The 15,475-nt window shown below is 35.7% G+C and overlaps 1 protein-coding gene across 1 annotated transcript in view; it reads left to right on the plus strand.

The window, feature by feature from the left end:
* rabep1 (rabaptin, RAB GTPase binding effector protein 1) overlaps window positions 1-15,099 on the plus strand; it is a 35,477-nt gene extending 20,378 nt beyond the window's left edge. Inside the window, exons 12-18 of the mRNA XM_042430773.1 lie at window positions 4,531-4,629; window positions 5,460-5,600; window positions 8,664-8,853; window positions 11,058-11,113; window positions 11,530-11,628; window positions 12,136-12,252; window positions 14,358-15,099. Coding sequence (XP_042286707.1) covers window positions 4,531-4,629; window positions 5,460-5,600; window positions 8,664-8,853; window positions 11,058-11,113; window positions 11,530-11,628; window positions 12,136-12,252; window positions 14,358-14,459 — 804 coding nt within the window. The 3' untranslated portion in view covers window positions 14,460-15,099. The remainder of the gene's footprint in view (window positions 1-4,530; window positions 4,630-5,459; window positions 5,601-8,663; window positions 8,854-11,057; window positions 11,114-11,529; window positions 11,629-12,135; window positions 12,253-14,357) is intronic.
* The last annotated feature ends 376 nt before the right edge of the window (window positions 15,100-15,475 follow it).

The raw sequence follows: 15,475 nt of genomic DNA on the forward strand, positions 1-15,475 counted from the left end.
TTGGGGTTCAGTATCTTGCCCAAGGACACTTGGACATGCAGAGTGGAGGAACTGAGAATCGAACCACCCATCCTCCAATTATTAGACGACCGGCTCTACCTCTGAGCACCCAGATTTAGATTAATATTGTTTTGAAAGTAGTGTAGGTGTTGACTTCCTGTTTTGCTGTATGTGCAAGAAAACATGCATGTGCATTGCCTAAAGTGCAGATTTGCACAGACAAAGAAGCACAGAAAGGTTTCTTCTCATCTGTGCTGGTTGAGTTTTCCAGTGAGTCACTACAGTGAGGGCAGATTTTGGTGACAAAGTTCAGTGTTTTATGCGTTTCATCGTGCACTTGGACCAGTTCAATACATGGTGCACCTATATTCTGCACTTTTTCTGTTGCTGTAGTTGTTAAAAACAAACCCTTTTTAATAATAATAATAATAAAGATAATAATAAGTAAGTAAAATGTATTTATATAGCACTTTTCACAGACAATCGTCACAAAGTGCTTTACATAAGCATGATGCCACAAATAAATACGGAGAAATAAACAATTTGTAATAAAAGTACACAGTAAAAAAACATAGAAAAAGTGAACAGAAAAATACACAATAAAACAAGGAAATATAAAATGTCAACTTCTTACAAGAATTACTCAAACGCCTGTTGAAAAGGTGTTATTTTCAGCAACAAGAAGTGCAATTCAAAGTGCTTTACATCAGTAAAATCCAAATGATGAAACACAAGACAAAAGAAACCCATAAAAGACATAAGATCAAATAAAAACAGGAACTAAAACATAGTGAACTGAACTACATAAAAGCAAGCCTAAAAAAAAAAACTTTTAGTTATCCGCTGTGTCTGATGCCCTGACCTCCTCTGGGAGCAAACAAAATGCAGGATCACCATAGGTCTTAGTTCTGGTCTGGGGGACGTTCAGGAGACCAGAGTTTGAGGATCTCAAGGGGTCTAGGAGGGGCGTATCTAACCAGCATGTCAGAAATATAATCTGGTGCTGATCCATTAAGAGATTCAAAAACGAAGGCAGAGTCAATGAAGGGCTTTTAAAACGGGGGCGATATGTTCCCTGGGTTTAGTTTTGATGAGGAGACGTGCTGCTGGATTTTGAGTGTTTATTTAAAGATTTCTTGGGGAAGCTTGAGAGCAGAACATCACAATAATCCAGCCTGCTAGAAATAAAAGCATGAATCAGAGTTTCAGTGTCTTCCTCAGAGAGGAATGGTTGCACATACTTTGCTTCTCTGTTCACTTTCTTGCACATTCTTCAAAAGTTATTTTCTTTATCGATAAGTCTGCTCGTTATTTTCTTTATTAATTGTGTATAAAATGTCAAAAAAAGTGTGATTTCCCAGAGCTCAAAGTGCCATATGCAAATAGCATCTTTTGTCCAACCAACAGTCTGAAACATAATCAGTTTACTATCATTTATGACAAACAGAAGCAGCAATTTTTCACATTTGAGAAGCTAAAACCAGAGAATGTTTTCTATTTTTGCTTGAAAAACGTCAGCTGATTACCTCTTTATATATCTTAAAGCAATGTGTGTGTCCACTCTGCAGGTGTCTTTAATTTAGTGATTTGTAGCATTGTGAAAGTGTTATTACACATGGTTACATAGATTAAATCTTGAGCAAATTGCACCAGACTGTAGTAAAAAAAAAAAAAAAAAAAAAAAAAAGTGGGTTATATCTTAGTACTCCAGATGCCGGTTTGTGCAGAAATATTCATCAAGAGTGACACTGATCTCCTCAAGATTCATTGGACACACAGTCCGAACACTTACGTAAAAAAATCACAATTCATTACTCTGTCTCCTCAGTCATCAGTCCTTTCTCCTCATCCAACAACAGCAGGTTACCAGGGCAACAGCCGCATGAGTCATCTTCTCTTTGAGCGGGTTTAACAAAACTAGTGCCTGAGGCATCACATCTTTTATTCAACGGGCCTGTGGGTGCGAAGATGAGCAGGATGTGGTGGAGCAGAATCATGACTGTTCATATAATCATGTTGCTTCAATTTCACACTACTGTAACCAGAAACAACACTTTAATATAGAGTTATTTGTCGATGATTAACAGACGATTATTAAGTGAAACTGTTACTTAGTGCAGCAGTGCGATGCCTCACAGAGACTATTTGTTCCCAGTTTGGCAGTAGTGACATTTACAGGTGTGATAACGATAAGCTGATTGAAAGAAAATTAAATGGCAACTATTTTGATAATGAATTAAAGTAATTTTTTAAGTAAATATGCAAAGGATTTGATGGCTCCAGGTTCTTAAATGTGTGAATTTGATGCTTTTCATGGTCTTACATGATAGTAAATTGAATATGTGCAGGTTTTGGACCGTTAATTGGACAAAACAAGACATCTAAAGATGTTTTATAGATCAAACAAATAATTGATAATGAAAATAATAGTTGCAGCCCTAGTAACATAATGTTATTGTAAACACACTAGAGCTGTAAATCCATTATTTTTAGCATTGATCAATCCTCTTTTTATTTTCTTGATTGAACAATTTATAGTTTGCTCTGTAAAATGTCAGAGAACTGAAAAATTAACATTTGTTAAGATGTCATCGTCAAATTACTTGTTTTTTCAGACCAACAGTCCAAAACCAAAAGATATTCAGTTTATTATCACAAAAAACAAAGAAAAGCAGGAAATTCATAAGTTTGAGAACCTTAAAACAGAGGATGTGTGGCATTTTTCTTTGTGATTATCAAAACAGTTGCAGATTTACTTTCTGACGATTAAATAATCAATTATTCAACCAATCCTTTCAGCACGTAACACAGATATATTAAATTGAATACAACCTTAAGCAATCAATCAATGAATGAAGACAAAACACAAGACCAGTCTTTTAAATTTTGCTTTTATATAATTTATTGAACTACAGTGACGTTCATAACTGCAAATGTGGTTATTGTGTAGATCATTGTGAGTCAAAAAAAAGAAAATCATGTATGGCAAACAAAGTGACTGCTAGACTTTCAGTTACACTTAAGAAGTCAAAAATCAAAGTATTATAAGCATGAGCAGATTTATGCTGTTGTACATTTACATTTACAACTCTGCTTGTCCTGTTCAGAGTTTATTACTGTCGTTTCTTCTCAGGAAAAAGCTTTTCCCGACTCCACTTTATTACCAAACTGTCAGTATGTCGTAGTGAGGAAAACGCTGCTTTTAAATGGTAGATTTTAAATGTAGATTTTGTGATTCTTTCAGGTTTGTTACTAAAAGTAAGATCCATCTGCGTTTATGATGATTGAGTAACTCTTGGTGGGCCTTGAATTATTTGAGTGTGATTTTAATGATTTGAGATACTTTTGAGCTTTTTCCAGTTTATATTAAAACACCCAAAACAATTAATTTACTCCGTCTTGTCATTACCTTTAGCAAGGATTTCAGTTTGTCATAAAAATTTTTATTAGATTTAGAGGGTCGGTATATGCCAACAACAGTGAAAGATGTATGAGGGGACAATACAATAGAGACAGCAATGCTTTCCGAGTCTCGTAAGGAATTAAGATGTACTTCTACACATTTAAAATGATCTTGAACATACAAGAGAAGTCTTCCTCCTCTTCCTCATTTTCTTTCTTTCCTAAAAACGTGATAATAATTCCTAACAAACTGCTAACACGCCAACTGATAATGCGTGAAAATGGATTCTTCCTTATCCCACCCTATTGTCATGTGTACCCTGGATGCTAAGCAACTATCTAAAAGCCTGCTGCGCTTTTCAATCTGCACCATGAATCATGAAAATACAACCCAGTGCCTTTCTAGAAAGGTTTTTTCTAGATTTGTGTCTAAAGCCCACATATTGTGACAGTGTATGTGCAGCAGTCCCACTGGCAGGAAGTACAGGAAATGTGTAATTTCTTTAAATTCTCTATCGTCTGATAACAATATGGCCGACTTTTCAAGCAGCTGAGAGCAGCACGTTGGTTCTGTGGTGTCACCGCACAAACAATAATATTTTCTGCATCACAGGTCTTGTCACATTGACCACAGACCACAGTAGTGTGAGAACTTCTGTCAGTTCACAAACCTCAGTTTAGTTCAATTTAGGCAGTTGTCACCACTGTGGTGCAGGAACAGTTTGGCCTCTTTCCTACTGAGCAAACAGTTTGAAGCTGTTTGAAACAATGTGGGGTCAGCAATCCTTTCAATTGCAGATCGGTGCTATAGAGCGCTGTAGTTCTTAAACTAGATTACTGGCTTTTATTTTATACTTTGTGGTAATAAACTGCTGCTCCAGCTTCACAGTTAGGTTGTAACTTTGCTGTAATGCCTCTTCATACACTTTAGTCAGCAATAAAGATACATGCAGCTGTATGTATTGTGAGTTTATGATCTTGTGAATCATGAACATGGCGGTGTATTTTTTTTAAGATGACCACAAGCATAAGCCTTACATTTAACTGTATTATATTATACAATATTCATAATTTATGTTCAGTATACTCTCTTCTCTCGTCTTAGCGATGCTCTTCTCTGTGTTGTAGGTGTCAGCCCTCATTCAGAGAGTCCAGGAGTCAGAAACGCTGCTCAGCACACTACAACAGGCCTTCAGTGAAGCCAAGAGGAACACACAGGAGCAGATGGTGAGCAACATATTCCATAAGTGCTGTTTTATTGCCAGTTGTGTTTGATGTTATGGTGCCTGCTAGTGATGGTGAGACTTGAGCCTTTCAAATAAGCATATTCATTCGTTGGTTTGACAGCAGGCTCTAGCTCTGTTATCTGCTCTACTGTGCAGCCAAACTGAATTATGGATAATGCCTGTTTGGATTTACTTTTTTGGCCTCTACGGCAGTGACGTCAATGCTCCTCACTACCGCAAATAATTTGTCGACAAGATGAAGATTTTTCGCTTGTAAAAATAAAGTTAAATACATCCAAAAGCTACTCATCCGCCACTACAGCTGTCAAATGAATCACCGTAGAAATTACCGTGTGCACTGGCAAGTAAAGTACGTGCACTCACTTTTTCTGACAGATGATTGTCCAAACTGTGAAGGAAAAACAAGAAGAAAGATGTGAGACAGAAACATTCTTCAATAATGGATGTGCAGCTGCAAGTTGGACCATAGCACATGTATTAATGTGCTTCTAAAGTCCTTGCAGACAAACTTGTCAGCCAGAGGAATGAGATATGCCTTTTGCTGCATGTGGCTTTGATCTAAAGATGGATGAGTCTTAATACTCGAATAAATTCAGTCGTAATGACACACCTAGCGAAGTGATAGTTCTGCAGGGAGAATTAGATGGAATGTGGCTCCAAAAGCAGACGTTGGCCGGTGAGTCAGTCTTCACCGTGTGGAGACGTGGTGCTCGTTCCGTATTACAGGAGTAAAAAGAAGAAAAAAGGGAAACAAACTGACGCATGATGAGATGAGATGGAGTGACTTTATTTTGTTTGTTTTTGTTTCAGGTGGTGCTGGTGCAGTCGAGGGAGCAGGTGGCGGATGAACTAAGCCGACTACAGAGAGACAACGAGAGCCTGCAGGGAAAACACAGACTGCACGTAGAACTGCAGCAACAAGAAGATTTCCAGATGCCCAATACTGTGCAAGTATGTGAAATCTAACTCGCATCTTTCAAACTTAACATTAACGTTAGTAATACAGCTGGGTATCGAACCTCAAACAAGGTATCTGCACTTTTTGAAAAGTCTTAAAAAGCTTTGAATTCCGTTCCTTCAAAATAAAGCCATAGAAGGTATTAAAAAGTCTTAAATTTATTGTACAAAGGTCTGAATATTCTTTCCTGCTGTAGACAGTAACACTCTTTTTGGTTGTGGTTGTGGGCTGTTGGGAGACTTCACACATTTATAAGCTACAAGTGAAAAGTGGTGCAACAGTGGATTGTGCTGCAGGAAGTTATTGAATTCTATTTGTGGAGTTTCAGTTGACACTATCAGACCTTAAGTAAACCGTCACTACTGCCAGCTACAGTAGCTAGGAAGCTCGAGTCAGAAAGGGAAAGTTTTTGCAAAAACTTAAAGGTGCCTTGTGGAGTTTTCTTGTAAACAAAAGTTATGTTTACATTGAGTGTTACTCACCAAAACGCACTGTGTTAATCCTTGTGGTCTAACAAATGTGCTGCCAAAACAAAACAAAAGCAAGACAAAATGAATATAGCGACAAGACAAGAAGACAAAAGATTCAAAAACAGAGTAGAGAGAAGACAAAAAGACAATGAAAGATAAAAAGACAGTAAAAAAACATTAAGAAAACATATTAATATAAGTAAAATAATAATAAGTAAAATGAATAGGAGATGACATCACATAAAAGTATCTATAAAATGAGTTTTAAGAAGTGATTTAAGTTACTGATTCTGCAAGCTTTATCTTGCAGAACCGCTGTGTGCCATGCATTCATATGTCATATATATGAGTTCTCATAATCTGAATTTTCTCTGCATTTGCACTGGGTTTCACCTCACATATCTTCTGCAAATCATATACATCTAGATAGATGTTTCGACAAACATGAATGGTCTAATTTTGCAATCATTGAAGAGTAATATTGGTTTATGTGAGGATGTGCTTCTGGGTGCCACTGAACAACGTGCTACACTCCATTTAGACACTGTCACAGTATGAGCAGTGGTGTTATTCATGCCACATATAGAAAAGGGAACTGACACCAAATTATAGGAAAATAATCCCAGCTGTGCAGCGGTCAGAGACTCAATTGCTTCTGTGGTAATGCCTTAGTGGCTCCACGAGCTCATTTTCAGTGATTAATGGCACCATTACTCATTTGAAGCTATCTTACAAGGTGAGAATCTTTTTTATGACTCTGTACTCTCCTCTCTGTTCCCTCTTTAAACACACACATCTCCTCCCACACTGTTTCTCACTGCCTCTTTCTGAATTTTGCTGTATAAAAAGGAGTGGGCCTGTGTTTTAGTGGAGGCAGAGTAGCACTGACAATCCTGTGACATTTTAAACTTGTTGGTGGTTAAACAAGCTGCACACATAACATTTAAATCTGATCTGTATTAGCCAGATCACCTCCCACTGCGGTGTGTGCAGCCTCAATCACGTACTGTAGGATAAGGTCACCAAAACACATTAATATGAGGGAGAACCGGTGCAGTGTAACTTCTCATTGTTCACATTTGAGTCTTTGTTGTGCCTCTAAGCATTTATCATCACAAGATACTGCAGCTATAGCAAGATGTCATGCACTTGGTTGCCTACTAGAATTTGAGTAAGGTCTATGTCACGTTACACCAGATATTTGTAAATCCATTACTACGCTTTTGTGTAAAGTCCTTCCTAGTTAGTTTCCATCTAGTGATTTACTAAATCTGGTTGCAACATTATTACAAGGAAACACCCGTCCAATCAAAAAGGTTAGGGTTATCACTGCAGTATCACTTGCTGTAATGCAGGGCTGCAACTAATGATAATTTTCATAATCAATTAATCTGCCGATTATTTTCTCCATTAATTGATTAGTTGTTTGACCTATATAACATCAGAATACAGTTTAAGAAATGCCTGTTGCAATTCACTAGAGCACAAAGTGATGTCAACAAATGTCATTTTTTCCAACCAGTAATTTAAACAAAAAAAAAAATCCAATTTTCTACAATGTGACAACAAAGAAAAGCGGCAACTTGTCAACATTTGAGAACCTTAAACAAGAGATTGTTTGGATTTTTTACTTAAAATTGTTAAGTACAACAATTATGATGATCAAAACAGCTGCCAATTAATGTTATGTTGATCAATTAAATGTCTAATTGCTACAGCTCTACAGTAATGTCAGTCACAAATATAAATAGTTTAAGAAGATACCAAATGATATATTAAACTTAACTTCCAATCCTATGCATATGTAGGGATTGCTTTGTTTTATTTATATATGCATACATGAAGAAATAGTGTCAGAATTAGTGACATTCATGCCATTTAGAGTGAGTGGGAATTATCTGATTATGCAGTTTCACCGACCTTATTCAGTCATTAAGTCATACATTAGTGGCATAATGTAACTGGTATAATTTGATGGTTTTTTTAAAATTGTGAAATGTAATTTGAAATCTTTCCAGTTTACATCATTAAACAAACTAAACAGCATTGTGTTCATTTGTCAGGTCAGATATGTCACCCATATTCCAACCGTATTAACTAGTTAGTGACAACTAATCTATGTAAGTAAAAATTTGCGTGGTGCAACTCATTTTAATTTGATGCTTTACTTAATAAACACGTTATAATGATGCTAAATTTGTTCCTGATGAACAACATGTTGAAAAGTGTGTTTTTATTGTGAGAAAGACTCTACTATACTTTGTCAACATTTCATTCAGATTTCTGTGATTTTTTTGTCAAAACACTTCAATTTTCATCACAGTGAATGCAGACTTATTCTGCTGTGTAACTTTGTATTGTAGTTTAGACTGTTTCACCACATGAATATAGAGGCAGTTGTCATCAGCATACAGTGTCACATTTTTCCAGCTACATTTTAACTTGACCTTTAAAGGAAGAAAGTCTCATCTGCAAACTCCCTCTATATTATATTTTCTGTTACATTGTGCGGTATTCGACCAAGTAGTTGATGATGATGATGATTCCCCACTTAGATGCCTGTAACATAGTTTGATTCTTCTTCAGGAACTACAACGCCTGGTGCTGCAGCTTCGTGAGGACATGGTGGCGGTACGGACGTCTGCTGATCACGTGGAGGAGAAGCTGAAGGCTGAGATTCTGTTTCTGAAGGAGCATATCCAGGCGGAGCAGTGTCTGAAGGAGAACCTGGAGGATACCCTGCAGCTGGAGATTGAGGGCTGTAAGGAGGAGATAGGTGAGACTTACTAACCAAGATATCAAACCAATCATTTTTAGTAAAAGGCCAACGGGGACGTTTCCAGGATACATATTTGGTAATTCTTTATTTTACAGGTCCTTTAATTGTATACCAATTTCCTGGAAATTTTCCGTGTAATGTGCAGGTATTTGACGGTTAATTTTTAGGAAATCTTACTGAAAGGATGGTGTTTTTTGGTACATATTATAAGAAAAAATGTTCTAACTCATAATATTTTGAGTCATAGTTAAATTCTCAATAAATTAGAACAATTATTTAACGAAAAGCAAACACTTAGTTTGTATTAGTATTGGCGTATTAGATTATTTCACAAAAACTCTTTAATGAGAACATTTCTTGAAAAAACAAATTATTATCTGACTGTTAAAGAATGATTAAGAGTCTTAATCTATTAAAATTGTTTACAAATTAACAGCTACACATGAATTCTCCTATTTTTCTTATGATTTGTACCAAATCGCACACCTTTTCTGTAAAATGTGCTAAAAACGTGAATACCGTGAAATACCTGCAAATTACTATGAAAATTTCCGGGAAATTAGTATAAAATTATGTAAAATACCTGTGAAATAAAGTGTTACCCATAATTTTTAATTTTCTGGACATTTTTTACATTCTTCTCTGTTTCTTCTTGTGTTTCTTCTTCATTGATCACTATCATTCAGACATCTTGGAAGGTATGATGAACACTTTGAACAAGCGCACTTTAACTGCCTGTATGTGTGTGTTAACGACAAAGTTGTTAGACTAATAACCGTAGTGAGCTTGAGACGTAGTGCTTTCCCTCACACTTTTTGAACTGTACTAGCTATTGTGCATTAATAGATAATTCACCGTACTCTTATGTTGTGCTGCCCTACAGATTGGTTAGAGCACATCGTAGTGTAAATTCATATATCATATCAAAGATGTTTGTTTGTAACACTGATGGGTCACTTAGTAAAATGGTATGTTTGCACTCACAACCTAAACATTATGAATGCGTTAATGTTTGCTGAAAGGACTGCACTCACTTGTCGGGAGCTTAAGCTTACTGGTCACTTTTCCAGCATGTGAAGATTTGGTGTCAAAATTGAGTCTGTTTTTGGTTAATTGTTTTGTCTGGTTTAACATTAACATGACGTTTAAACTATGGCTGCAACTATTGTAATTGTTGATTAATTTGTCCATTGTTTTTTCAATTTTATTCATTCGATTAATCGTTAAGCATATTAAATGACAAAAACATTGTGAAAAAGCCCATTACAAGTTCTGAGAGCACAAGGTGATTTTTTTTTTTTTTCAATGTCTTGTTTTGTCCAACCAACAAACCCCAAAGATATTTAACTTCAGATTATATAAAACGTGGAAAAGCAGATGATCTTCACATTTGAGAAGATGGGAGCAGAGAATATTCGCCATTTTTACCTGAATAAACAACTGTAACATATATGAATATACCAATTAGTTTTCTGTCTGTAGGTTTATTGACAACATATTATAAAATACAGCATATCAGACTTTGTTAGGGATAGATCAATAAAGTCCTGCACTTATTTCCATCATTGTCCCTGGTGTCAGTTGACAATCGATTAATTCACTAATTTTTTCAGGTCTAGTTCATACCTTAAAAAATAAATACACAAAATAGTCACTTTTTGGAAGTGAAATTGATCTGTTTGGAACTTTTTATTGTTTTATGATTTCTTTTTCTGAACAATTGTGACCACAAAAAGTGCAAAATTTAAAAGTTGTTTTTATTCATTTTTTAAAAATTTATAAACAATGGAAAACATACTGTTTGGATCACTAAAAGGTTTGTCTTCATAATTTGGGTGCTTAAAATGAGCATTCACACCTGACAGATCTGCTGTATACAGAGATAATAATTGGCACCAGTTCTCTTTTAAAGTGACCAGTGAGCCAAGTTCCCAAAAAAAGTCAATATAGTAAAATAAACCTTTTTATGTTTTCTAGTGTAATTTTTTCTTTTAGTTCAACTCTAGTGTGAAAGCTCAGTGGGTCCAGTAGCTTATAGGGTTTGTCGCACACACAGCAGCTTTTCCTTCACTAAAGGTGCAGCTTTTTTGCATTATTCATGAATTTCCAACCTACCTTTAAGGGTCCAACGTAATAATTACAGAGAGAATATTTGGACTTTGAGATTCAGATGAGCCTCTAATGATGTCTTCTTCCCACAGCATCTTTCTCCAGTTTGAAGACGGAGCTAGAGAGAGTAAAAGCTGAGAAGGAGCAGGTACTTCCTCTGTGATATCATGTTGTATTACACCTCAGTGAGTGAAAAGGACTTACTTACAGCCCTTCTAAATGTGTTTAAAATTATATTATACATATGTATATGCACATAACGTTTGTGTAAGTCATATACTGGACCAGGATTGGCTCCAGACTAGTTGTAATGTCACAAATCATGCTCGTAGGTACGATGAGCACAGAGAAACTTTCCTCCTTCAGCAGATGAATGTGAAAACAACTGACTTTAACTTTCCTCTTCTTGGTCAAATAATTACAGAAGTTTTTGTGTTGTTTTTTTTTTACTCGTGACATCCCTAATTGTAACAACACTGTTGTAAACATTAGTTGTAAACTCTTGGTAGAACTTAATATTTGCAGTACCTTTGTATATTTATATGTATTACCTTGATTATGTAGTTGCAGAGCAGTCTAACAGAGAAGACTGAGACACTGGAGAGCATCCAAGCCCTGAGGATCAGACTGGAGCAGCAGCTTAAAGAGCTCACCACGGCAAAGGTAGACCTGCCGCCCCAAACTCTATTCAAGATACTACTTTGTTTAACCAATAATAACAGAGCCGAGAGGATCTCATATAAATCCTAGCTTTCATATTTTTAACTCTTAAGACATCATTCTTTTCTTGTCAGAATAAAACATGTAATCCACCAACGTATTTCAACAAAATCTTAACTTCTGTTTATAATTACAACAACAATTATGTGAATGTTTTATTTGATATTGTAAATTATTGGTAAGAAGTACAGTATATGATATTTTCTCATTTAAAACAAAAGTAGTAGCAGGTTAGATGAAGTTGAGAATGAGGTTCTTTCTATGCAACAGAGAACTGTGAAGACACTGAACCATTCAGAGTCTACATCATTTTAAATTATTCATCAGCTGTGCTTCAGTGAAATATTTATGTTTATTTACGCTGTAATGTTGATTTTTGTTTCATTGTGGTGTACTGGCTCTATTAGGCTTGTCTAATTGACTGTGTATATATGTGTGTGTCTGCTGCAGAGTGCACTAGAGAGTCAGGTCTTTGAGGAGAAAGACAAAGCCCAGCGGCTGCAAACGGAGCTGGATGTCAGTGAGCAGGTTCAGAAGGACTTCGTCAAACTTTCTCAGACTCTTCAGGTAAGGACGAACTGAGGGTTCATGGACAGAATTATGTATAAAATTTAAAGAAGACAGAGTGGTGAATGTGCATCAGTAGAGAGTAATTCTGGTTATAGCTTACTGTAAATTTCTTTGGGACTTTAATTCAATCAGTACCTGGGCTGGATATCGGTTCTCGAAACCTTTAAAGTATCGATTAGAATAACCCAGTACCAAGTAGTATCGAAACTTCTCCAGTCAGACGACTCCTGCATTTGATCCTTTTTGTACACAGATCTAGAAAAAAATGACTATTTGTATGGTTTTGCTCGTAGCCAATCACAGCAAGCCTTCTTCGATTTAATGCAACGTGCAATTGGCTCACCACCGCAGCAGCCACGCCCCATACAGTCTGTGGTGATAATACTTCATTGTACACAGTTATTTAATAAATATTTCAATAATTGGAACACTTTCAGAATGTATTTATGTAAAAATCATTTGGATGGAGAAGAGCGGTGGTGTTTTATGCAACTGAATGCTTCCATTCACATGATGGGTGTTGAATTAAGTAGAAAAAAAAAAGGTATTGAATGAAGTATTCTATTAATATCTGCATGACTTTAAGGGTACTGGTATCGTAACTTTTTAAATGATACCCGGCCCTCATCAACACTAGTAAAAAAACATAATTTTTTAAAGCTAATATTGAATAAAACCTTATTGCATAATAAAACAGTTTGAGTGGTTTGGTTTTGACATTTTTCCAACTAAAACATAATAACATATATTCTACATTTAAACGTGAGATTGTATTTATTTGTGTTAAAAAATCATAAACCTTTTGTTGCCATTTTGTGTAATGCAATGTTGTGCATTTGTTTTTTTTGTAATTATTGCATAAACAAAAATTAGGACAAGACAAACTTTTCTTAACCGTACTTTAAAGCTTTTGACTTTTAAAAAAAAATTAAATGTGTAAAGTAATATGATGTTAGCACAACTGTTGCCAGCAGGAATTAAAATCCGGCTTCATGGTCATTGTTTGACTACACTGTGGTCAGTGTTTCAGATTGAATACAATACGAATGTCAATAAATGTTAAGTGGAATAAAAATTAACTTCTTTCACCACACAGATGGTTAAAGGAAGCAGGATTCCTTGTCCATGCAGGCTGTGTCTCCTCACACAAAAAACACAGTTAACTTATTACAACATGTGTGTTAAACCTTATGAATACATCTTTTATGCGGATGCGTTCACTTTATTATTATCTTTTTATTTAACCAGGAAGTCTCTTATACATACATGTACATATATCTCATCTCTTCCATCTCTTTTACAAGGGAGACCTGGCCAAAATGGCAGCATAAGATACACACAAAGTTACATAAAAACACATTAATTTACAACAATCACATCCAACACAATAAAAACAGGACCTGAGAGACATGAGAAAGATGCAAACTTTTACCATTTAAAACAATTACTTTCCTCTTGAAACATTTTTTTAGTGTGATGTTTGAATGTCTGATATGAAGGCAGTGTTTCCAGATAAAGTTTATCTCTCTCTATTTTTCCAAGCTCAGGGTGCATAATATGAAAATGCAGTTTTCAAGATTCAAAGGTGAAGAAACTTTATTGTGTGTCACGTAATTACAGAAATTCCTCTTTTTGACACGGCTCAATCAAAGACAAAGATAGACAAACATAACAATAACAAAGTATAAACTGAAAAATAGTAAAAATAAGTTATAAACGCCAACATCAGTACTGTGAAAAGACAACTTTAGGTGTAGATATACAAAGTTTTACCAAGTTCTGAGCAGACTGAAGATTATCCAAATAGACGATCTGGTCTGATAAACAGGAGAAAACGTTTCACAAACGTTGTTAAACCAAACATGGATTTAAAAATGAAAAGGTATAATGAACCTTTCTCCATATTATTGAGTATAGAGAGCCCAAAAAAACAATCAATGTGGTAATGTACGTAAAACACAAGAAAATAGACTTAAAGAGTAAAAGTTACACACTTATAGAGCCACCTGTGTAGACAAACTGTCTGTTTGTTGGTATTCACAGTTAAATTCTCCTAACAAGATCATTTAAATTAATCAATCAATGTTTTTCCGTGTCTCCAGGTACAGCTGGAGCGAATACGACAGGCGGACTCCTTGGATCGAATCAAAGTAATCCTCAATGACACCAACTTGACTGACATCAACCAGCTACCAGAGACATGATGCCACTGAATGAAAACTGCCTTCAGTTTCATTCCCCTCTTTCTCTATCACTGGCCCGATAACGTTATTGATCTGACCCTCCCAAGCCCCTCCTCCCCTTAACCACTGTGGAAGAGTTTGGAGGGACAAGGACAGACATGGCCTTTTTTGTGTACATTAAGAGTCTTGGAACACACCATGGATAGAATAATGAAGAAGAACACTACTAAAAAAAAAAAAAAATGTAAATAACTAAATGTCTGTCTATGGACGGAGGGAACGCAAGTCCACCTTCCTGTGGGTCTGTTTATGTCTTGTTTCTACTGTAGATATGACTGTCTGTATTAGCTCAACCAAAAAGGTTAGTCATCTTCTAAAGCACTTTTCATCTGAAACAGGTAAATAGAGAAAAATTGGATGCATAACTTTTCTCCTTCTGTTCCCAAAGTAGTTGATAATCGCTTCCTCGTTCCACTCACTTCCTCTTTCCATGTGTTTTTTTGTTTTTTTTCCCCTCACCCTCTGGCTATTTTTCTGTGATATTTTCCACTTTGTCCTGGTCATTTCACCCTGTTCCATCTATGACAAAGACACGATGAAGGAAATTCATGGAAGATACTTGCACATAACTTACTGGGATTAAAAAAAAAAAAAAAAGGAACATACAGTAACACAATGCAAGCAATACCCTCCATTTCTTAAAACTCCTCCACTGTTTTTTGCTTTGTCTTCGCTCATAATGTCTGACAGAAGCCTTTTCTGTTTAAGCTGCTGAAATACATTGAAGAAACATTAGTCATGCTCAAAGTTGTGGGTTTCATTTGTCTGTTTCACACTTGACTGACTGTCAAGGATTCCCTCGAAACACTAGTTAACCCAGTTCATGTCAGGCAAAGGAAAGGGCAAAGTGTAAATGGAATATAAAGGATTTTAATACTTAAGTCTTGTCATTCAACACTTTATTCCTTTTATTGATGGCTTTTTTGAATTGACTTTCTTAACATAATTCTAAAGCTCTTAAATTACAGTGGGCAGTT

This window comes from Thunnus maccoyii, chromosome 13 (genome assembly GCF_910596095.1).
Source record: "Thunnus maccoyii chromosome 13, fThuMac1.1, whole genome shotgun sequence".
In the NCBI taxonomy this organism is placed as follows: domain Eukaryota; kingdom Metazoa; phylum Chordata; class Actinopteri; order Scombriformes; family Scombridae; genus Thunnus; species Thunnus maccoyii.